The 22,680-nt window shown below is 36.9% G+C and overlaps 1 protein-coding gene across 5 annotated transcripts in view; it reads left to right on the top strand.

Moving 5' to 3' along the window:
- ZNF143 (zinc finger protein 143) overlaps positions 1–22,680 on the top strand; it is a 39,024-nt gene that overhangs the window by 12,428 nt on the left and 3,916 nt on the right. For 2 of the 5 annotated variants that reach the window (XM_064657347.1, XM_064657348.1), the window contains exons 2-15: positions 253–383; positions 1,123–1,215; positions 1,674–1,757; positions 1,979–2,059; positions 3,106–3,302; positions 7,107–7,181; positions 11,458–11,577; positions 12,609–12,684; positions 14,444–14,569; positions 17,547–17,726; positions 18,836–19,063; positions 20,295–20,443; positions 21,854–22,015; positions 22,462–22,608. In XM_064657347.1, coding sequence (XP_064513417.1) covers positions 260–383; positions 1,123–1,215; positions 1,674–1,757; positions 1,979–2,059; positions 3,106–3,302; positions 7,107–7,181; positions 11,458–11,577; positions 12,609–12,684; positions 14,444–14,569; positions 17,547–17,726; positions 18,836–19,063; positions 20,295–20,443; positions 21,854–22,015; positions 22,462–22,608 — 1,842 coding nt within the window. In that variant the 5' untranslated portion in view covers positions 253–259. The remainder of the gene's footprint in view (positions 1–252; positions 384–1,122; positions 1,216–1,673; positions 1,758–1,978; positions 2,060–3,105; positions 3,303–7,106; positions 7,182–11,457; positions 11,578–12,608; positions 12,685–14,443; positions 14,570–17,546; positions 17,727–18,835; positions 19,064–20,294; positions 20,444–21,853; positions 22,016–22,461; positions 22,609–22,680) is intronic. The other 3 variants (XM_064657349.1, XM_064657352.1, XM_064657351.1) reach the window with 3 other exon arrangements.

The following is a 22,680-nucleotide window of genomic DNA, read 5'->3' as shown; positions in this document are numbered from 1 at the left end:
GCACTATAATTTAGTAACTACTACCTGAAGTCCTTAACAGCTTATTTAATTCAGGAAGTAATGTTTACCTATTTCAGATAACTTTTATTCCTTGGAAGTATTTTCCAAGTAAGTCAATAATTCTTTGCATCTTTTTTTATGTAAAACATAACAAAATATTTGTAGCAGCTGTATAAAAATCACATTAAACTGGGATTAACTGGTTCTGGTTCTGTATTTAAATTTTCTATTTTGTGAATGCTTTCTTTCTAGGTAGACAATGTTATTAGCTCAGATAAATCGAGACTCTCAGGGAATGACTGAATTTTCTGGAGGAGGAATGGAGGCCCAGCACGTGACTCTGTGTCTAACAGAAGCTGTAGCTGTGCAAGGTGAACCTTCAGGTTAAAATATCTCTACATTATTGTGTCTTTCCTCTTTGAAACTCAGATAAAACTCTAAAATTCATGTGCATTTGAAATGAAAAATCTAACAGACAATAGTTAACTGAGATTCACTAATTTAATTCTGAAAGGAAATTATCTCTTAATTAAGAGAATAGAAGTGTAAATGTGCCAAAATGCAAAATATAAAATCTGACTTTATTCTCAGTATAGTCTTACTGTTTTATACTTTGTAACTTCAGTTTATATCTGTGTATTAAACAAGTTTTAAGATGGATTAATGACCTGAGACTGGCTTAAACTTAATGTTTTCTGTCAGCTTTATTATGATTTTACATGATTACAAACTCTTTCTCGTATTTTAATCTAAATAGTTTTGTGTGTATCAATGACAGTCAGTGTTGTACAAAACAAAATTATCAATACAAGTATATATATTGTTATTTAATTGTTAACTCTTGTGGCCTAATTTGTAGTCATTTATTTTGTGTCATTGTATATTTTTTTAGTTAAGGAAAATAACATTTTAGCTGTCACGTTTACAGAGCAAAATCTTGAACATATGACCCAAATATGTGGTCAAGGTTCAAAAACCAGAAGGCAAGTAAGAACTACTTGCCATTATTATTTCTGATGTCAGTATGCTTTAAGGGGATGTAATAATTTATGGAGATCTTTAAGTTGAGATTTCTAGGGTTTGATGCTGGTTATAGTGAACATGAATTTTCTTCCCTGCCAGATGGGGACAACTTAGAAAACATGGAAGGTGTAAGTTTGCAAGCAGTTACCCTGGCTGATGGCTCCACTGCTTACATACAGCACAATTCTAAAGGTATGTAAAGGACTGGAAGTTGATGAGTATTGAAATGGTATTCCCTTTTTAGCCCTCTCTTTGGAGTTTAAAGTCAGGCAAAATGTGTACAATGTTTATGAAGTTCCAATTCCAGTTGGAAATTACAGGTATTAGAGTAATAGTATAAAATAATTATTTTTTTCTGCTACTAATAAGATGCAAAAATTAAATTCAGAATATAAGTCAAACAAAAGTGAAGTGATCTTTACGGTTCAAAACGAAATATCAACATTCTGCCTACTGGACAGGACAGCAGACCTTTTTCATTTTTATAATACCAGAATTTTAAAACCTCCATACAGTCACACTGTGCTTACTCTTTACCAAACATTATTTCTTGCTAATATTTTATTTATATTTTAATCCAGAAAGTATCAACTGTGTGTTTAAACTGCGTTAGATAATTAGAATTCTTAAAAATATTCTATATATTTCAGATGGTAAATTAATGGATGGCCAAGTAATTCAATTAGAAGATGGTTCTGCTGCTTATGTTCAACATGTACCTATGTCTAAAAGCAGTAAGTGCAATAATACAAGAAATATGTTATAAAATAATGTATTACTGATAAATATTGATATCAATTGATTAGCAGTTGTGATAATAGCTTGATTTCTTATTGTAACGGAAACAGTCCTGAAGAGATCTTAGGTATTTTGTAATCCTAGGTATTTAGTGTTTAATCTTTCCAACTAAGGTATTCTTCAGGCTATTGTTGAAGTTCTGTAATTCTGTGAACAGGGGACAGCTTGCGCCTGGAAGATGGACAGGCAGTTCAGCTGGAAGATGGAACTACGGCATTTATTCATCACACCTCGAAAGGTAACTTCCTTTTTTGAAGTGTGATTCGTTACATTAGTGTTCAACAGAACTTCAGCAGTATCAAATATGCTACTCTTGTAAACTATCACGTTAGGTAGTGTGATTCCCACTGTAAATTACTTGTTGCCTTTACTTTGTGACATCTGAAAATTGTTGAAGTGAGACTGGTTCGGTTCCCTTTTTGGGTCTCATATAACAGTTGTAAACAGAATCCAAACCAGCGTATTCCACATTTTTTTTTAACCCAGGGTCACATTAGAGTAAGTGTATGTCATGTTAGTAGAGAATGTAAGGCCTTATACAGATGTCAGCAATAATTGCATGTGAGAATGGAAGAGAAAGAATTAGGTAAGAATCAGTCAATCCTGCTTGAGCTAAAGAATGTAGAGATTGGCTTACATTTTAAAGATCATGCTATTGATGACTTTGCCATTAGACAGTAGGGCAGAAAATGTGACAGCTGGCAGTCAAGAATGCAAATGTATTTATTCCAAATGATAACTTATGTTTCTGTAGAAGATGATTATACTAGTCCTGGAAATAATACCACTTCTCTAGAAAAAGTGATCAAGTATATATTTTAGGTCTGTTTAAACCAGTGTGACAGTACCAGGAGAAGAGAATGTAAGAAAGAATTTTTTTGTTAAAAGTAATCATATAGTTTATGTGTTTCTTTGCATATTTGCATGATTCTGTTCTTAAAATTATCAGATCTACAAATTATAAAATCTGAAGTATTATCAATACATGTTACTTTTATTGTGAGTGGATATGAAATGGAAAGCATTTCCTTTGTAAATAAAGACCAATAAAAGTTTTTGTTTGTACTTTCATAAGTGCAGAAATAAAACTATAGGAGGTATTGTCTTGAAAAATATTTCCTCAGTGCTACTCATAATGTTATTTTAAATGTTTATATTTCTCATATATTTCATATGTATTTATGACTTCAGGAGACATTTCCTAAAGAGCAGTAGTTTCCCATGTAACATGCAGACATTGCTGTTCCTTTTAGAATCCTAACACTTTGTAATACCCTTTCTCAGACAGTTATGACCAGAGTGCATTACAAGCTGTCCAGCTGGAGGATGGAACCACTGCCTACATCCACCACACGGTGCAAATGCCACAGTCAGATACCATTTTAGCCATTCAGGCTGATGGCACAGTGGCAGGTCTTCACACAGGGGATGCTGCCATCGACCCAGACACCATCAGTGCTTTGGAGCAATATGCAGCCAAGGTACACTGAGAGATGTTTTCTCCATCCATAATGTTTTAGTGTAGCAGCAAAAGCCAACTGTCGTCTAAGAATTAAAATGATAATTAAGAGAATCTTAGACTCTTAGAAGAGAAAACACCAAATTGTCATGACAGTGCTTCACTATCATGAGCAGCTCCAGTGCACAGTGTTGTGGAAAAAAGAAAGAGTGAATGCTGAAGTCAGACCAATTTGGAAAGCAATTTACATAGCTAGATAATAATCTCTATAATACAGCATTGCAAAGGAGCCTCTTGAAAGGACACTGTTTGGGGAGAAGGACAAAGTTAAATTATTCTTGTTAGCCACTAGTGCTGGATTTCTTTTTTTCCTGAATGGGAAGAGAACGGCCTGGTGTACTGGGGAAGGACAATGTATTGTATGAAGCATAAAACAGACAATTGACAGTTACTGAGTTTGGAAAAAACTTCTTTGATCCATACTTTCAATAGTAAAATGTAGTATGATGCTCAAAATTCATGCTGTTTGCTTACTGGTCTTCTGTAAAGCATGATGTAAGTATAGTAATGGGTGATGCAACTTCAGGACTGTAGTTTAGCAGTGTCCCAGTTGTTGGATAATGACCATCAGTGCTTGTATTGCTCTGGAAAAAGAGTAGAATAAATTTTAAAATCTTGTCTTCTAATGTCACTGAGAACTGTCAAATCCTGGGAGAAGGCCAGTTAGGATAATTAAATGGCTTATGCACTATTCTTTTTATTAGGCTTCTGTCTGTTACAATTGAGAGATCCTAACACAGCCAGTCAAATTGTGTTGTGTTTGACTATGCCTTAAGATTTCATAAAATAAAAGATAATTCGAGGTTAGTTGAACTGTAGTGACAAACTTTTACACATTCTGTAACTACTGTTATGTTTAGGTTTAAATCAGTCATAACTTTGCCCTTCTTAACCAGCAACTACATTAATTGTAATTTCTGAGAAGTTTCTGTTTTGAGAAGGTGGAGAAGAAACAGAAGAAATGCAAGTGAATTTGCATTTTTGCCCTGTTTATCTCAGTATGTCTTTTTTTTTAATTCTGTAATGTGAATTTGTTTTCTGTAGTTCACTTGTGTCTACATTTAGGAAAAATTCTATTTATTTTCTTTAAACTTTCATCTCAGAACTTTATTCTGAAAGGTACTGCTCAAACCTCTGGAGAAAGTCAGTAGAAGTGAGTTTCCAAGTACTACACCTGGTTTACTTACAAAAGCAAATAACAGCTCACTGGTCACAACTCCTAAAGGAGAATTGTAGTTTTGGGATTCTACTCCATGTCTGTGTACACTTCACAGTGAGGCAATGTACACTTTCCATAGCAGCTTTTCAGTGTTATAGACATGTTGAAAAAGGTACAGGAAGAAATTAAATACATGAGGTAAGTGTATGATAGGATCTTATAAAATTTTAAGTAGCACAAAGAAGAGTAGTGACTTGTCATTGTCTGTACCAGTTTCAGAACTGGAAACATCAGATGAAACTCTCAGATGATGGGTTCAAGAAAAACAAGGGAAGAATACTTTTGAAAAAAGCACAAAATCAAGCCACAGCACTGCTTGTAGGATATTGTGGATGCTAATATATCCCTGGATTCAAAGAGTAATTAGATAAATTCATAGAAGAAAAATGTGTCCGTGGCTATTAGGTAGGAACATGTGACTTCTGGTTCAGGAAGTTCATAAGCCGCAAATTACTTGGAGGTTGGAAGAATATTTTAGGGAATGCATCACTACATGCTTGGCCTGTTCGTTTAGTATTGTCCAGCATCTGCTACTGGCTGCTGTTGGAAGTGAAATGGTGCACTAGTATAGCCTTTAATTTGACTAGGTGTTATGTTTTTAATTGAAGGCAGACTAAATCTTTCTTTAGAATATAAGACAGTCTTTTAGGAGGAACTCAAAGATCTGCCTTGGAATCCTTCCAGAATTCTCACAGTACAGCAAAAGAGAGGTTAAAAACTGGGTATCTTTTTTTTTTTTTAAGGTTTTCTTTTCAAAATTTAAAAGGGCAAAGAACATTTTAAAGGCAGGTTGGAGAGTGGTGGTTCTTCTGTTTTACTGTCCTACATAACAGGCAGAAACAGTAAAGATCAGTCAGCTGCCCAGGATCAGTACAGAAACTATAAGAGAGTTCATACAAAGAGATCAAGGAGACTACACAGAAGCTCACTGGAAGTGGTGGAATATGTACATTTTTCATTGCCCCTCACTTCTCCTTCAGGCATGGTATTACTTCCCCACATCTTGCAAAACACGTGCAGACTTAACTGTAGTCCTCTTAATTTTGAGCAGAGTCAATGCCCCCTTCCTTCCAAAGCAGCCAAGGAAAAAAGAAAGAGATCCTTGCTCTTAGTGAACATAAAGTCAGGAGGTATGTGATAGAACTGTAAAGAGGTTACAGCACATACTATCCTTCCATAAGCTCTTTTCCTGCAACATTATGGCTGCTGGCAAAATACAGTTCCTGGGATTTGTGCATGTCTCCACATATGCATGCACATTCTGTTTGGATCATTTGTTTCCAGTGGCATTTATGAAGTTCTAATTTCATTTCAGCAGTTGCTTTCTCAACCAACAACAGGAGTTTCAGGATGAAGTAATTTAAGTCTCCTTTCTGTGAAGGTTCTCTCCCTTCCCTTTAAAAATTCCACAGGAGAAGGTCCCAAAATGGCTATTGTTTCCTCTAAAAAAAAAAACCACCCAAAAATTACCTGCTTTCAGACTGTTTGCAATCTCTTTGTAATGTAAACTTGCCTCTACTTGGGCACTTTCCTCTTCATTGTTTTACCTTGAAGTTCCCAAGAGTTTATTGCTCACAATTGTCTGATTTAGAGAGATGGTCCAGTCTGAAAACCTTCTTATGGGACAAGTTCATCTCCCGTATCCAGGCGAACTGTTGATGCTTCGGGCATCAGCTTTACACAACCACCAGCATTCTCAGGAGCCTGCTCTGGCCTCCATAGGGAAAGGACATGAGTATCCCAGCTGAGGCAGAGTTCCTGCCAAGCTGTTGTAGAGATTAAAAAAATCACTTAGACTAAGTTTAGGTGCATTAATCTTGGTCTTGAGTATTATGGATGCAGAGAGTATTGTGAATGCCTGTGCTTAGGAATGGGAAACTATATAAAGTATACTTTAATTTTTTCTACAGTGACTAATAAGACTGTTCTTCGAGTTGCTGCATGTGAGAGAGTTGGGTTTGTTTTTTTTAAACTGAGTAATTATATTTTTATTTAAATAAAAATGTCACATTAACATCTAATATTCTTTTAGATATTTTTATAAGCTCCTTGGAAAGCAGAAATACCTTTCTTCTCCTGTAGAATGTTTTTAGAAACAAACCCATAGAGCAATATCTAAGTCCTTGCTTAGCTGTTGTAATTTGACTAGTTCAAATTGAGATGTAATACATATTGTCTTAACTCCTTTGGAATCAAATTACCTGTGCTGTTCAAAACAAGTAATTTCTGCTTAATAGGGAGTGAGATAGATCCTTATTATGAAGGAATAAATGTTTTCTTTTTTTTTTTCTGTCAGAACTTAGTATTGTTAAATTTACAAAATTTATAAAACAACTTTGCACTCCCTTTGCCTGTCCTGTAATGCAGGTGCTGCATGTGGTGATTTTAGTTTTATGACAGCTAATGTACTACAGGATCACCATGTTTCAAGAGGGAGCTAGAGAGCTATGAAATAATAAGCCCTCAGGATCCATCTTTAACCCTCTGTCTTTCAAAGGAGTAAAAATAACCTGTAAATGTTTTTCCCATTTGAATTTTGTTTTTCAGGTGTCTATTGATGGAAATGACAGTGTCAGTGGCACAGGAATGATAGGTGAAAATGAACAAGATAAAAAAATGCAGGTATGTGCCCAATACAAAATAAGTCTATTAATTTCTTCTGTCTTCTCTGCCCAGCAAGGTGCATGATAGGTAGTCCTGTAGCCATGAACTGGGGTCTGCTGCTACCCCTCAGGAGTTTTAGATCTCAGACCTATACAGATAGATTATATTATCTCACTTTGCACAAGATGCTCTCACAAGATTTTAAAAAGATCATCTAATACTTACTGTTTTCTAGGGGGTTTTTTGTTAAAAGGTAATTGAAATTATGTTGGATTTCTAAGATTTTTTCAAGCTGACCTGGGTATTTCATCAGTAAAAGTTGTTAAGTATTTCAGAAGTTCTTTTCCAGAGAATGAACTGACTTTTGACAGTATTTAAAGCAGAAAGAATGCTGTCTCAATTAATTACTTATTTTCTTCTCAAGAGAGACCATTCCAAGCATATGTCTGGAACTGTTCTCTCTTTGATGACTTATTTTGATTCCACTTGCCCTGTTAGGGTCTCTGCCTTTCATTGCAGGTCTTATGGGGAATCAGTAGATAAGAATGTTGTTCCTTGTGAATGCTTAAAGAAGCAGAAAAATACTTCCATTTCTTATTTTGGATTCGTGTTGTTAGTACATAGAAATATAAAATCCTTTTCAATGTGAAAAGATTATCTTAAAAGTTCAAGGGGTAATGGAAAATACAGTTGCAACTTATTAAGTCTCAAGCTGCTTTCTTTTCCCTGGAATCCTTAAAATTATGTATTTGACATAATATTTTATTAAAGGAAAAGACAAAGCAAAATGTATTTTGGGCTTAAAAGAGTTATGGCCAACAGCAAAAATAGTACTAAATCCTCTATACACTCATATGTTCAGATGAAAAAATCAAAACTGGAAAAGTCATTGCATTGAGAAAGGTTTGCCCAGAGAAGCCCCATCTTTTCTTTGTGTTTAATTTAAGAAATAATGAACTAGATAAGGAGGAAAAATATCTTCCAACATAAAATACAGTATCTGTGATACAAGTTAGGTTCCACAACATTTAAAGCTGCAGACACTCTACTTTTGCCTGTATGGCAATACATGCATTATTTACTGTATCTTACTGTATTCAGAAAATGAAATTGAGAAATTCAGAGGGTTTGCACACTTGTAGGTTGGAATAGGGATACAACCCCAATAAAAGGTAAAATTCAAGGACAAGTAAGATAAGATCTTGGTTGGTTTTAACTGAAAGTAAGAGCCTATGAAGCAAAATTACCTGTGACCAGTATCCACTTAAATGTTGATTTTGGCCTCAGCCCCACACAAAGTAAATCTAAAGGTTGTTTTATCTTAGACATGTATGGCAACATATGTGCCATATGGAAGTGTTCCAATCTTATGGAGCATTATATGTTCCAAACAAAAAGAGATCTGGTATTTCAAAAGGTATTGAGGCTTAGTCTCAAATTCTGACCCATATAAGGTGTCTTCAGTTGGCCAACTGAAGGGGCCCAAAGCTATCAATTATGTTTGAAAACACAAATCATGTTTATATCTTGATTTAAGTAGATACCTACTTGTAACTCATTCTGAATTAATATTATTTGCGATAAAATAGACTCATATTTACATGTAGAATTAAATAGATGTATATTTATAAACTTTTTAAGTCCAGAGGTAACAGCTGTAGTACTGCTAAGCAGTCATTTAGACTTGCATGTGGTTAGTGAGGTGTTTCACCAAAGAAAAAAGCATAAAACCTCTTTGTGATTTCTACATGTGGAAAAAAAAGACTCTGTGTGCCCAAATGGATATCCTACAGTATTTCCTTTCAAGTCTGTCATACCCATCTGTCCGTAATACAGACTTTGGTTATATGATTCTGCTTTTACATATGCAGTATAAAAATCTTACCTGAGCTCTTTGTTACCTTTGTTTTTCTCCTGTGTTACCTATCTGAACTCAGGATGCATTTGTGATCTCTTAAAAATAGGGGTTTTTTTTTAATTCTGTGTATTTAAAAGTATTTTGAAGCACACAGTTTCTGTCAGTAAGTTTCACATTATTATAAAGGTGCTTTATTTGCTACGTTCTTCTGACTTGGTGCCTCCTAACATCAGAATTTTTTAGTTTCCCTAATGTACTGTCTTTTAAGAACAGTAATTTTAATACTATATCTGTTCTTGTTGAATGATACTAACTGAATTCTTAATAATGCTCAAGTCATACCAACTAATGTATTGTAAAGAAACACATACTTCTGCAAACAGTTGTTTGAACAAACCAGTGCTCATAATGTTAAACTGATTTTTTTCCTCAGTGTTCTGTTTGATACAAAGAGGGGGGGAAAGAAAACAATCTTAACACTGGTAAAATTATATCTGGTTATTTCCTTACAGATATCACCACTATAGAACTGTTTGCATTTTCTTTTAAGCTTTGGCATACTTCAGCTTTATAGCAGATCTCTGCAAGTATATACATATTTTACATGCTAAAACAACAAAGAAATAGTAGTAGGTTTACTGATAGGAAAAAAAAATCAGTGCTTCAGTGCAGGTGCTCAACCAAGAGTATTCTTTTTGATCCTTAATATATTGAAGTGACTTCTGTGATTCATGCATCATAGGTTAAACAATAGTATTAATAATGGGTTTCTTGATCCAGTAGGTTTTGTTTTTCTCCATGGTTCCAGAGAAGCTTTTCTGAAGTGATGGAGTTGAATGTTTCAGTTGCTTAAAAATTTTATATATAACTTTGCTTCCTTAGTCTTAAGAACAGTCTGAAGGTAACAGGGGGTATCCCATCCTTTCTGAAGTATCTGTAGGAATATTGTTCCCAGTCAAATTTCTGATCTATCTGAATGAGGAAATAGAGGTTGATGTGCAGTTGCAGGGCTGCAGTCTTGCTGGGATGAGAGGGATGTGGTGGGAGAATTCAGACAACTGAAGTGCTGTGATGGATGGATCCAGGCTCTTTAGTAAGGCCAGGTGGGGAAGGAGAGAAGCAGGAGCTGCCCTTCATGTGGGAACAGCAGGACTGCAGAGGGCTCTGCTTTGAGATGGGTGATGGGTCAGAATGACCAGCATGGGTGGGTTGTGGTCTGCTACAGAGTCCATGGTCAGGAAGAACATGAGGCCTTCTTCAGACAACTGGAAGAAACCTCATGTTCACAGGCCCACCTCTTCATAGGGAATTTTAACAATCTCAGCATCTGCCGAAGGGCATCACAACAGGGCACGTGAAATCCAGGAGGATTCTGGAGTTCAGGGATGGCAACTGGCAATCTAAAGCAGGTTACAGAGCAGCTGGCAAGGTGAGAGACACTTTGCTGGACCTCAGTTGCCAAGAAGAATTAGTTGGGAATGTGAAGGCTGGGGGCAGCCTTCAGGAGTCTCCATCCTTAGAGATACTTGGAACCCATTTGGATACTGCTGTGAGGAACTTGCTTCAGCTGACCATGCTTTGAGCTGAAGGTGTTGTCTCCTCATCCATTCTGTGCAATGTTCTTTTGTACAGTTGAGAATAGAACTGGACCCATAAGAAAAGAGAGGTGGTGTTATAGGGCAGACCTTTTAAAATAGTCTCAATTACTTTGCATACAGTTGTATCAAAGTGCTTACATTTGGGCTTCTGCTCTGTTCAGTCTGTATGAAAGTTCTTGCATGTCAGTGTAAGCCTTTAAAAGGGGTTTAAGTTGCCTCCTGAAGCTATTCTGTGTGTTTTCCTATTGTGTCATGCCAGAAGGGAGAGTAGAACCTAGCTCAAATTGCTCCAATTAGTTTGATCAAAACACAGGCATTGCGGACCAAGGACAGAATGCTTTCCTTCATTTTCAAAAAGTGCTCATTATAAGTGCATTTAATTTAAACTGACCTTTCCATGAACTTTATCTTTGAAAGTGGTCTGATTTATGGCTAATCTCCCTTAGGAGCAGATCCAGCGCCTTAGATGTAATCTAAGATTTTTCTGTCTACTCATTTGGTTGTTTTACCATTGTCTTATTTTTTTTAAATTATTTTGTCTTTGCTATTTGGCTAATTAATGCAAGCATTTAAATTTGCTAGCTACAAGTATGTTTTACAGTTTCTCTCATCAGAATTTATGCTTTTCAGTTATTTATTTCTAGTTGGTTTATTTATTGAGGACTAAGAAATATGTGGCATAGCAAAGAGAAACAAAAGAAACCTGTCATAATCAGCTCTGGCTTGATAACAAAATAAAGTTGTGTGACTTCTCTGATCCATTTTGGTTGTTGGTTTTTTTAGTGTGTGGTTTGATTGTGGGGTTTTTTGATTTCTTTTTTTTTATTTTTACCTTAAGATTGTCCTGCAAGGACATGGAACAAGAGTGACTGCAAAATCTCAGCAGACTGGAGAGAAAGCCTTTCGCTGTGACTATGATGGTTGTGGCAAACTGTACACAACAGCTCATCATCTTAAGGTGAGGAGATGTACAATGTGCATTGTTACTTTGTAGACACAATTTTTTTGGAAAGCTTGTGGTTAACAGTGATGGAAATGAACAGAGTCAGTTGCAATGGGGCTGTTTTGTCAAATGTTTATTGGATTGATTTTACAGGTTTATTGGATTGATTTGTCTCAGGTGCTCAGCTGAGTTTACTTAGTGTTCTGGGTAGATGCAGGTGTGGGATCATGTTAAGCCGCTCTATTGCCATAATATAAGAAATCACTTGTTGAGATTGATTCCACCAGCAGTGTCACAATAATTCTGGAATCCAGTGTTCACTTTATCAACTTTTTTATCATGTATGCACGATCATGCAAAAATTCTATGTTTTTAAATATTTCACCATCATAATACAAAGTCTGGCTCTTCAAAATGATCTAACATTCAAAGTGAAAAGCTGGAGCATCTTTGCTTTACTGATGGCAACTCCTTAATACTCTTCCTTTTTTAAATTAAGTAAAGGAACTACTGAAACAGTAAGGGCGTAGAGCTGTTCCCGTTCCAGCTGGGGCTGAGGTAATCACCTGCTGATGAGGTAACCTCTTTGCAGTGCTGCCTTGTCTCTGACTAAATAGAAGCGCCAGTGAGTAGCTGACTCTATGGATCACATGCTAAACTGGTTTCCTTGCTGCAGAGGCTTCATGCAATATAAGAGGATCATTGGAAGCATTCAGTGGAGGCAAAAATCAGATAGAGAGTGAGCTCTGAGGCATGTTTGCATATCGTCTTTAATATAGAGGCATGATGGCAACTCCGCCTGTGTTTACAGAAGTGTTTTGTGCAAAACTGACTGGAAGGATCAGCTTAAACTTTGGAAAGAGACATCTTTAGTTTTAGGGAAAACACTGTTACCATATTTCATTATTTTTCATCACTGATATAAACAGACACTTGAATGTGAATCTTAGGAAGAGAAATAAAACATGTTGACTTTGAGAATGAACTGTTTCTGTGCTGAAGTAACCAGCTATGTTTCATTAAGTCTCTGTCTTGGATGTCAACAGGTGCATGAAAGGTCACACACAGGAGACAGACCGTATCAGTGTGAACATCCTGGATGTGGCAAAGCCTTTGCAACAGGTGATCTTTTGTAGACTAGCTCCTCCTGCTTGTTATTGTTTGTCTCTGAATAAACTAAGGTTTTAGTATTGTCTTTTTTAAACTGCTAAGTTGGTTGGCAGAACTGCAAAAAAAAGTAATCTTTCAGCTAGTGTAGCACATAGAAATGACAGAGGATTTAACTCTTAGTTACTGAAGGAGGAATGAGATGAAACACTCAACACTTCCCTTACTCTTCACCTGTTACACTACAGTCAAATTTTAATGTTGAAAAATAGACCTTTCTTAACGTTCAACTAATAGCAAAAGTTAAATGGGGTGATAATAGAAAGCTGTTGGCTAGAGGTAGATTGATGATCTTCTGATGTAAATTTGAAAGGAACTTCCATGGAAGATGCTGATTTAAGTGTTCTTTACTGAATTCGTATCAGAACGACATCTCATGAAGTGAACTCTACATTTCATACAGACTGCTCTTAAATAATGCTCTTCCTGAGATTGAATTTGATCATGCAAAATGCAATTATGAAGAATAAAACAAGGAAGAAAGTGGAAGAGCAAGTCTTGTTTCAAATTCTTTTTCTTTGAATGTAAATTAGTATGTTGCTTAGAAAGGTTAGGCTTTTTTTTTAATAAGTTTTTTTAAAATAAATTCATGTGATCTAATACATAAATGCTGGTGAGAAAGGTCAGAAGGGAAGCAACCACACTTACAGAACTGCACAGTGTTTGTAAAGGGATTTCAAAACTCCACAATGAAATGTTCTCTTCTTTTGCAACAGACTGTATGGCTATAAACAGCTGTTTTCTACAACTACCATATTTTTGGTCAGAGCTGTTGTTCCTCTGTAGTTCAGCAATCTTTGCCTTTGACAAAGTTCACTTGAATTACTGAATGCTCTTGGTTTAAATATGAAGCACTCTCCTGGGTTGGATCATGAAATTGAGTTCATTTTAGATGTAAAGAGTGAATTAATGCTCAGCTTGGTACACATGCTTTGTGTTTTTAAGAACATCAAGAATAGGAATTTCAGTTGTTTTGGGGAGAACACATTGTGAAATTAAAGCAAATGCCATTTTCTTACAGACTTTCTTTATTTTGTAGAAATATACACATCACTTGTGGGCACAAGTAAAATTCAGGTTTGTTTTCTAAAATGGCTGTTTCAGGCTTCTTTAGTCATATTTTCAGGGAAGTGCTGAAAGGAATATCTTGGTAAAATGCTCATTGCAAAATAATTTACAGAGGGCCTGATCCAAAGTTCACTTTCAACTGGTAGAGTTTTTGATGATGATAAGTTCCTAAAAGTTATCTTAAAGAGAATGAGTGTCTGTGACTGCTATCAGTTAGCACCTATATATGTGCTTTTAATGCTAACTTCATTAGTGGAACTGCTTTTTCTGTGAGCAAATGTCATTTTGGTGGCAGTAGTGGGAAGAGGTAAAAACTAGATGGAATGCAGAGCACACAGCTTCTTCAGAAGGCAGAATAAACATTTGTCCACATTATAATGATTACAGTTTATCCTTCTGAAGGGAAGGAGAAGCATTATGGAAGTGTATTTTCTTCACAAATGAAGGATGAAAGAATTTCTAAACTGTTATCTAGAGTTCCGCTGCTCTGTATGGTAGAATGAAGAGCTTGTGAAGAATGAAAGAGCAAATTTTACTCATCATCCAGTTTCCTGATTGGAATGGCAAGCGCAGGTTTTGATGGTGATGGTTTATGAGTATCCTAGTTTTGTGTTTTCACTACTGTAACATCCTTTCTGATCTTCAGGGTATGGGTTAAAAAGTCACGTTCGAACACACACGGGTGAAAAGCCTTATCGGTGCACAGAAGAAAATTGCACTAAATCATTCAAGACTTCAGGAGACCTGCAGAAACATATTCGAACCCACACAGGTACATTATCACTCAGTACTTTTCTGTTAATTCACTGAGGTAAGGGGTTTTTTTTTTCTGTTTCTTCATTTTGTGACTTTATACTTACAAAATCAGCCTGTGTGTATTCTCTTTCTGAAGCCCAGTGAGCTCAACAGCATTTCAGCATGGTAAGCATTTACTGGAAATCCAGCATGCTTTTCTTGGAAAAAGTGCCCAAGCATCCACACTGCTATTGTAAATGCACTAACTTTAGCAGTGCCTCATTTAAATTGTCACTGAGTCACTTGTTGCCTTTACAGTTTCATCTGCAGCTGTAACAGAACAAGGAACTTTCCTCAATAATATGTCTCACCTTTTTGAAATGCCATCAGTGTTCCTCAGGTTTGGTGCTTTAATACAACTTGCATGCCAGCTTCATGAAGGTTGATACTTCTGAGCTTGTTATCCTGATTTCCCTTCTCTTTATGCAGCAGAAAAATGAACAAAAACATCATAGAAAACCAACTGTTAATAAAGCTTCCAAATGCATTTAAAAAAAAAATCTTATATTTTTTCCAAAAAGATTCATTTGAAAGGCAAAACATAAATATAGACAGCATACACTACAACTCTGCAAAACTCTGTGGGTGCACTCATGTAAAAAAGCTTGCACAATGTCTCCTTTGCTCCTGAGATCTTAAAAAATAAAAACAAAACAACCCTTAAATCCAGGAAGAACAATCGATCACTTGCTAGCCTATATCATTAAGTATATTTATCTCTGCTAGAACACTGACAAGTTTTTCCACTGAACATTCTGAATCTTAATGAGTAAAGAAGAAAAGACAAAAGAAATAGTTTGGGTTTTTTTCTCAGATTAAAAAGATCAATATGGGGAGGTGGGATATAAATGAAGGCAATAAAAATTGTAAAACCTAAATATTACATTAAGATATTTCTTGTGCTTTCTCGGGCTTCTGTATTCAAAGACAGTCTGTTGAGATTAGTGCTGTCGTGATGTTAAATTGGTCATCAGGATGAATATCTCAGTTCCAGAAGAGAACTGTGGATCTTGTGTACTACATCAAGTACAGACTGTGGACTGAAAGGTTTCTGGAGTATGGACAACTTGATTAGCTGTAGACTTTTTTTTTTTTTTTACTTCTTTATGTCCACAGAAGTTGTGTGGTAATTGAATCTCTTTAATTAGTAGTTGAGGCAACACTTGAGCCAGCCTTATGTAACCTACCCACTTGAACAATATGAATAATAGAATCATTATCTCCCACCAGTCCAGGGACCAGAGTCCAGGAATATCTTTTTTAGATTTCTGAGTAGTTTCGGGAAGCTAAAGAATGACAAGATTTTGCACCAAGTCCTTTGTTCAGATGGATGGAGCAGTGTGTGCTCATGCCCTATGCAAGCTGCAGCAGTGCACCCGATGGCGACAGGTCTGGGCTCTCCCACTCTCTTCCATGGCTCTGAAGCCTTTTCCTTCCTTTATCAGGCAGATCGGTGTTAGTGCTTTCTTAATTATCTGCCTGTTTTAACCGAAAGTGATTTTTTCCCTCTCTTTGGGTAGCAGTCCAGTCTCACTTTCTGTGCCATCAAATGCTTGCCTCGGGTTCCTCGGTGACTTCCCCAGGCACACAACTCGGGGATCAGAGAAGCTGGTGTGGATGGTACCTCATGCTGCGGTGGGGTAGAGCTTGAAGGCTTCGGACTTGCTTTGCATTTCTAGTGCTGCAGTTTTCGGTCACCTGGAAACAGGTCGCTTTGCTAACTAGGACATTAGAAACTGAAAAGGCTGCCTTCTCTGACCGGTCGGGTGACATTCCTGCGGGCATTCTTTAAGAGCACTTTGTTTTCGTTTCTAGCTTAGGGTCTGTTGTTGGGCGGGGTTGGCTCTGCACCTCTCTCCTTTCAGGCGTGTTTGAGGTCCTGGCAGAAGCAAGGCTTAGGGGAGCCATGGTAACACAACACAGAGGCGTGTGTGCGTAATACACATGCTCTGCCTTGGCAAAGGCTTGAAAAACCTTCCTGAAACAACTGCCCGAAGGAGTGAATAGGAGTCTCCTTTGCCAAGGAGTTAACTGCTTTGGAGTTTGGTGGTATTAGTGTCTCTATAAGGACTTGTTTTTTTATTTCTGTCTCTAAGTACCTATTGTTGTATCTGCAGTGGTATTCTGCCCTCCCTTGCTCTTGGATTCTTCTCTTCGGTAAGCAGTATAGTGGGTGGAATATACTTAGCATTAGAAGTGCTGAGGTGCACGACAGCCTGTCAGGTGGCTCGAACTTCTCCAAACTTAACCCCCTTCACTCTCCCTCTCTGTGTGCTTTGATAGACCTAAAAGATCAGGAGTATTGTGGTATTAGTGGCTGGCCTTGTCTGGTGTTCACAGTGAAATGTTCTGGTGCAGGGTCGTAAGTTGTTGTGCTTAAATTTACATTACATTATTAGACTTACTTTAAAAGTATTTGTGATTGCTTTGGTTTTGGGGTTTGAAACTTGAGTTTCATGGCTGTCTCTCTTTATAAAGTTTGTTCTTCTCAGTTAAAGTTTGATTGAGTTTTACTTACCCATTTGTATCTTGGTTATATATTAAACCATGAAGGGTTTTTTTCATTTCATGAATTAACAATTGACAAATGTGCAAATGGTATGATACACTTGTTTTGGATAATATAGGTCTGAATTGGGGAGGGTATTAAGTACTTGTTAGAATACAGATGATGTGGAAGCTCATCAAATCAACTGAGTCTGTTTTATACATTATAAAGTAGTAATCTAAATGCTTCATAATTTAGCTTACAGACTGTATAATTTTCCCAAATTTTGCAAGTTTTTGCTAAACTAGAATACTTCACAGTGGTGTGTTCATGGTATTTCTGACTGAGGATCTCAACGATAGAATTGGTAGCTTTGGATTCCTACATTCAGTCTAAGTGTAACTGAGTGTTTTTGTTCTTTTATAACTTTTGCATATGTACCTTTTCTTGTCTTTTTTTTTTTCAGGTGAAAGGCCCTTTAAGTGTCCCTTTGAAGGATGTGGCAGGTCATTCACAACGTCTAATATTAGAAAGGTTCACATCAGGACACACACAGGCGAAAGGCCTTATTATTGTACAGAGCCGGGATGTGGGAGAGCTTTTGCCAGTGCAACTAATTATAAGAATCATGTGAGAATACACACAGGTATATGAGCGATGCTTTGTATTTTGAAGTGGAATCTGCTTGGGAGAGGCTGTCATTCTCCTTGTGAACAATGTTTTGGTGTGTTGTAATTGGGTATAGTCCTGTTCACATGACCTGGCTTGGTGCTTCTCTTTGGGTCTCCTCTCCCCTCAGCAGTTTGGTTTCCCACCTTGCTGTCAAGGCAGAATAATTTTGGATTGGATACAATGTTTTTTAAAACATGTAAAACCTTGTCTTCAGTGGACATTGGGCTAAAACTTTAATGTGGTTCTGGGGCTTGCCTCACTTGTGAGCTGTTTTGTAAATAAATAACAGTAAAGGACAAGTCTGAGCTTTAACTTTGGCTCACTGTTATGAGTCACTCTTTCATCCCAGCTGTGTTTTCCTTGCTGCTGAAACTGTGGTCAAAACTTCCTTTTTATAGACTGGAGGTGAAAATACTTACCCAACTTTGATTTTCAGGTTTAGTTGGCAGAAAAAAATCACCACAAATTTGAAGATTTTAAAATGTAAAAGCCTGTGATAGCCATATCATCTTGGTAGCATTATGTATTTTATAAAACACAGACGGGCTTCCTAGATCTGTGTTCTGTATCTCAATTTATATTTTTACTTTACAATGTCATTTAGACATTTGTTTCATTGATTTTTAAGTAAAAGTTGTTTCTATATGAAACCATAATTGTTTAAACATATGCTTCCTGTAGATTTCTTCAGAGCTTCACAGACTCAAAAGTAGGTGATACTACTAGTGAATGGACATACCTGATCATTGAGGAAAAGTATGGGGTTTCCAGTTACAAAAGAAAAAAGTTCTCAATAGAATGGCAAACTGACATGGCAGCTTTCAGCCTGTATCATTCTGTCTTCATCAGAAGGATGTTTTAGATGGGATGAAAGGGGGAAAAAAATGGGCCCAACTTGTACTGGCAGTAGTTTTTAAAAAAAGGCAGTAAGAGATTGCATTGATAAACTTTGTGAGGATGAGCTTCACTGTTGCCTTTGAAATGAAAGTATGGTTGGTAATGAAGGTGCATATCATTTGCTGGCAAATTTTTTCTGTGCATCCTGGATAAAATTCTCTTTGTCCCTCTTGTTTTCCCATATAGGGGAGAAGCCCTACGTTTGCACAGTTCCTGGTTGTGATAAACGTTTTACAGAGTATTCCAGTTTATACAAACATCATGTTGTACACACTCATTCCAAACCCTACAACTGTAATCACTGCGGGAAAACCTACAAGCAGATTTCTACTCTTGCTATGCACAAGCGGACAGCGCACAACGACACTGAGCCCATTGAGGAAGAACAAGAGGCTTTCTTTGAGCCACCTCCAGGTTAGAATTTCAGTCTTCAGTTCTCTTGTTGTAAAAAAAATGGGCTGGATAGTATTTTTCTGGGGTTTTCAATAACCAAGGAAATTAAAGCATAGATAAAAATTGGAAGTACTTAATAAAGACATCTTAATTTCTCTGTAAGACTTCAGTGTGGTAGGCAACTTGTAAACAGAAATTGAGAGAGTAATTGATCAGATACTAAACTCATTTATAGCAGTCCTGGGGATAAGAGAGAAATTTGAGTCGCAGTCTCAGCAAACCTGCAATAAACATGAATGTGGGGAAGGGACTGAGAGAATCTCAACTACTTTGATTGCAACCTACTGGATTTTTCTGAGAGTATATATAATGCCATGGTTGGTGACAGTCTTTTGTGCAGGAGTTGATGAAAAAAACCATTGTTTTTGCAGCAGGCTGATATTGTGTTGGTTCTGCTGTTGGTTATAGCAGTTCTGTGAGGTGTCCTAGGAGGCAGAGATGAAAATAAGCTTCTGTGCTGCAGCACCCCTCAGAGTATGTTTTTTATGGTATCGCGAGTATTGAATCCTATGACTATAAAAGATGAGACCAAAGAAGATGCTGTGACAGGACAAATACCACTTGTCCAATGGTGATATTTAGATCAGACAGAATATCGGAAATGTTGCTTTGGTTAGAAAAGTTGGTTTGCTACATGTTCATGGGAAACTGCACTGAATGCCTCAAGAAGATTTGCTATAGCCTAATTCCTTCTCTTAAAGGAATGATAAGATTCATTTGCTGAGGTTAAACATTTCTTAAGATAATGAACTTACTTAAGTCTCCACACAAAGGTATCTCTGTGTTTTTCTGTATGTTCGTTAATTAATAACTTTTTTTAAAAAGCTTCCAGTTGTGTTTGCATGAAGTCCCTTGTGTGGAGAAGTTAACATTTAATGATAATTAAATTAGGAATGTTTGCCACCATTTTAATATTTGCTTATAAGGTAAATGTATAGTTTCTTCATATGTAGTATTTATGTGTGTAAAAATTCATTGCTAGAAGATTACATCCATTACATCCCGTGTTCCCAAAATAACAGACTTTCTGGCTCGTTTTTGGTCTCTTTTATTTTTCTCATCTTTCTACTACATTTTTCCATTGGAGTGTTTAAAAACTTCAAACCAGGCTGGGACTTAATTCTTGTTATTTGCTTTCCTGGCAGCATTTAGAGTATGTAAACTATCCTCTTCCCTTCTTTGTCTCAAATAGGTCAAGGTGAAGATGTTCTCAAAGGCTCCCAGATAACCTATGTGACAGGGGTAGAGGGAGAAGATGTAATTTCTGCACAGGTTGCTACAGTTACTCAGTCAGGATTAGGTCAACAAGTGGCACTAATATCCCAGGATGGAACCCAACACGTAAGTAACCACAGTGTGTGAGACTTACAAAAATAAACTGAGAACTGAGGCATGTGTTTGCAGATTCTTGATAAATATGTACATGGGTTTCTTAAGGAAAGAAGCTTCTTTGGGGGGCTGAAGGAGTGGGAAGTCTTTCCAGTCCAGGTGCCTGCTTTAAAAGCAGTTTGGTAGTGTGCAGTTCTTGCCATTCCTAACAAAAGCCAAAGGATAAGGAATGCTTTGTTACCTCCTCCACTTGAAAATTCCTATGACTGTATTTTTGTAAGGATTCCTATGAATATCTATTTTTAAGGATTTCATATGAAATTTCGTTGGGAAGGGACTTCAGCACAACTGTCTTGATTCACTATAACAGTATACTGAAGGCTTGTGAGGAAAAGTTTTTATCTCAGATGGTAGGGCAGCTGAAATACCAGTAGCATATGAAAGATATATTCTGAATTCAAACTGAAAATGAAATATTCAAGGGGGCTGTTACATTGCCAGCTCTGGACATTGCAGCAGTACTAAGTAGCTGGCATTTTTACCCTCTAAAATGAACGTTGGTCTGCAGAAGCCTTGACATAGAGTTCCTACATTTATTTAAATTATCCTTCAGCTTGACTTCAGTTCTGGGATTTATTGCCTTGTAAAACAGACATCAAATCATGTATCTGATGCCCTAATGCATTTATACCGGAGACATCAGTAATTTAGATCATTAATTTTTATGGATTTATTTTTGGTTTAAATTCTAAGCCTTCATAGGCCTCTTTAGTATTTCCATTAAGGTCAAAGTATGTCAGGTGGTACTACCTTAAATCCCATTGTCCACTGTGTAAGACACATGCATAGATAATCTATCATGCTGTTATTTGGGATATGATGTGATTAACATGGAGTTGTAGACTCTGGGTTTAAGTATGCAACCTCTTTTTTTATTACTGGGAGTCAGATTTTTATTTCTGTAAACAGATAAGTGTGTCTGAAAGGTCATGAACTGTTAAATCCCAATGAAGACAAAAACAAGGGCTCTTTGTCACAGATGGGGACTTGGCCAAAGAGTGATGGTGATTCCGGAGGAATGAATGAGCACACTGGTCAGGAAGTGGAATAACGCCTACTAGATCTTTTGGCCAGTTTACTTGAGATCATGGCTTAAAATGTTTTTCCATGCTATTGTGAGCAAGTTACCTTTTTCTTCTGGGTTACTATACACCGTTTCAAATAAAGAAACCGAACTAGCAGAAGTATTCCTGCTGAACCAACTAGCAGGGATTTTTGATAAATGTTGTTAAGGAATATCATTTTTTTGTTTCAACCTCACTTAGAAACATTTGTTATATTGCCAAAACCTTAAGACACAAGTATGACTTGAGCAGCAACCAAACCTTTTATTTTTACTTCCTGAATTATTTTGTGTTTCAGGTGAACATATCCCAGGCAGACATGCAGGCCATCGGCAATACTATCACTATGGTGACACAAGATGGCACCACCATCACCGTCCCTGCCCACGACGCCGTCATCTCTTCTGCAGGAACACATTCCGTGGCGATGGTTACTGCAGAGGGCACCGAAGGACAGCAGGTAAGAGATCATCCTGCATGTGTAATCTTCCTTTATGAACTGATATAAAATGGGCATCTAAGCCATCACAGTTCTGGTGTTCACGTAGATTTATCTTAGTAAAGCAGTTTTCAGCACCTGGCCGTAGCATTCACCTCCTAAGTGTCTGATGTGTTCTACTCCAGTGCTGCACATCAACATATGGCAGAATGTTCATGTATTCTGCCAGGACAAAACTCCGAGGTACCAGTCTGATAATTCATTTAGGTGAGTGGCAGAGCTAAGAATAGAATACACTATGAACTGTATAATTTTATTGCTTAATATTATGGGAATGTAACTTATTTAGCAGATAGGAAAAGTTGAACAGTCACAGGTTTGAATTTAACTCTGAAGACAGTGGTTGTATGAGGTCAGTACAGTACCAGATCTGTCACCCAGCTGATTTTCTTCTTTTGGTCTTGAAGGTTGCCATTGTGGCTCAAGACTTAGCAGCATTTCACAGTGCCTCCTCAGAAATGGGACATCAGCAACACGGGCACCATTTAGTGACTACAGAAAGCAGACCTGTTACATTGTTGGCTACATCCAATGGGACACAAATTGCAGTACAGGTAAGATGGGGATAAATGTTTTTTGGAGTGCTTCTGCTAGAGTTAGAAGTTACTAGTCATGTAACAAAATGA

The sequence above is a fragment of the Pseudopipra pipra genome, chromosome 6 (genome assembly GCF_036250125.1).
Source record: "Pseudopipra pipra isolate bDixPip1 chromosome 6, bDixPip1.hap1, whole genome shotgun sequence".
Lineage (NCBI taxonomy): Eukaryota > Metazoa > Chordata > Aves > Passeriformes > Pipridae > Pseudopipra > Pseudopipra pipra.
This window is presented reverse-complemented; position numbering and strand designations above follow the sequence as displayed.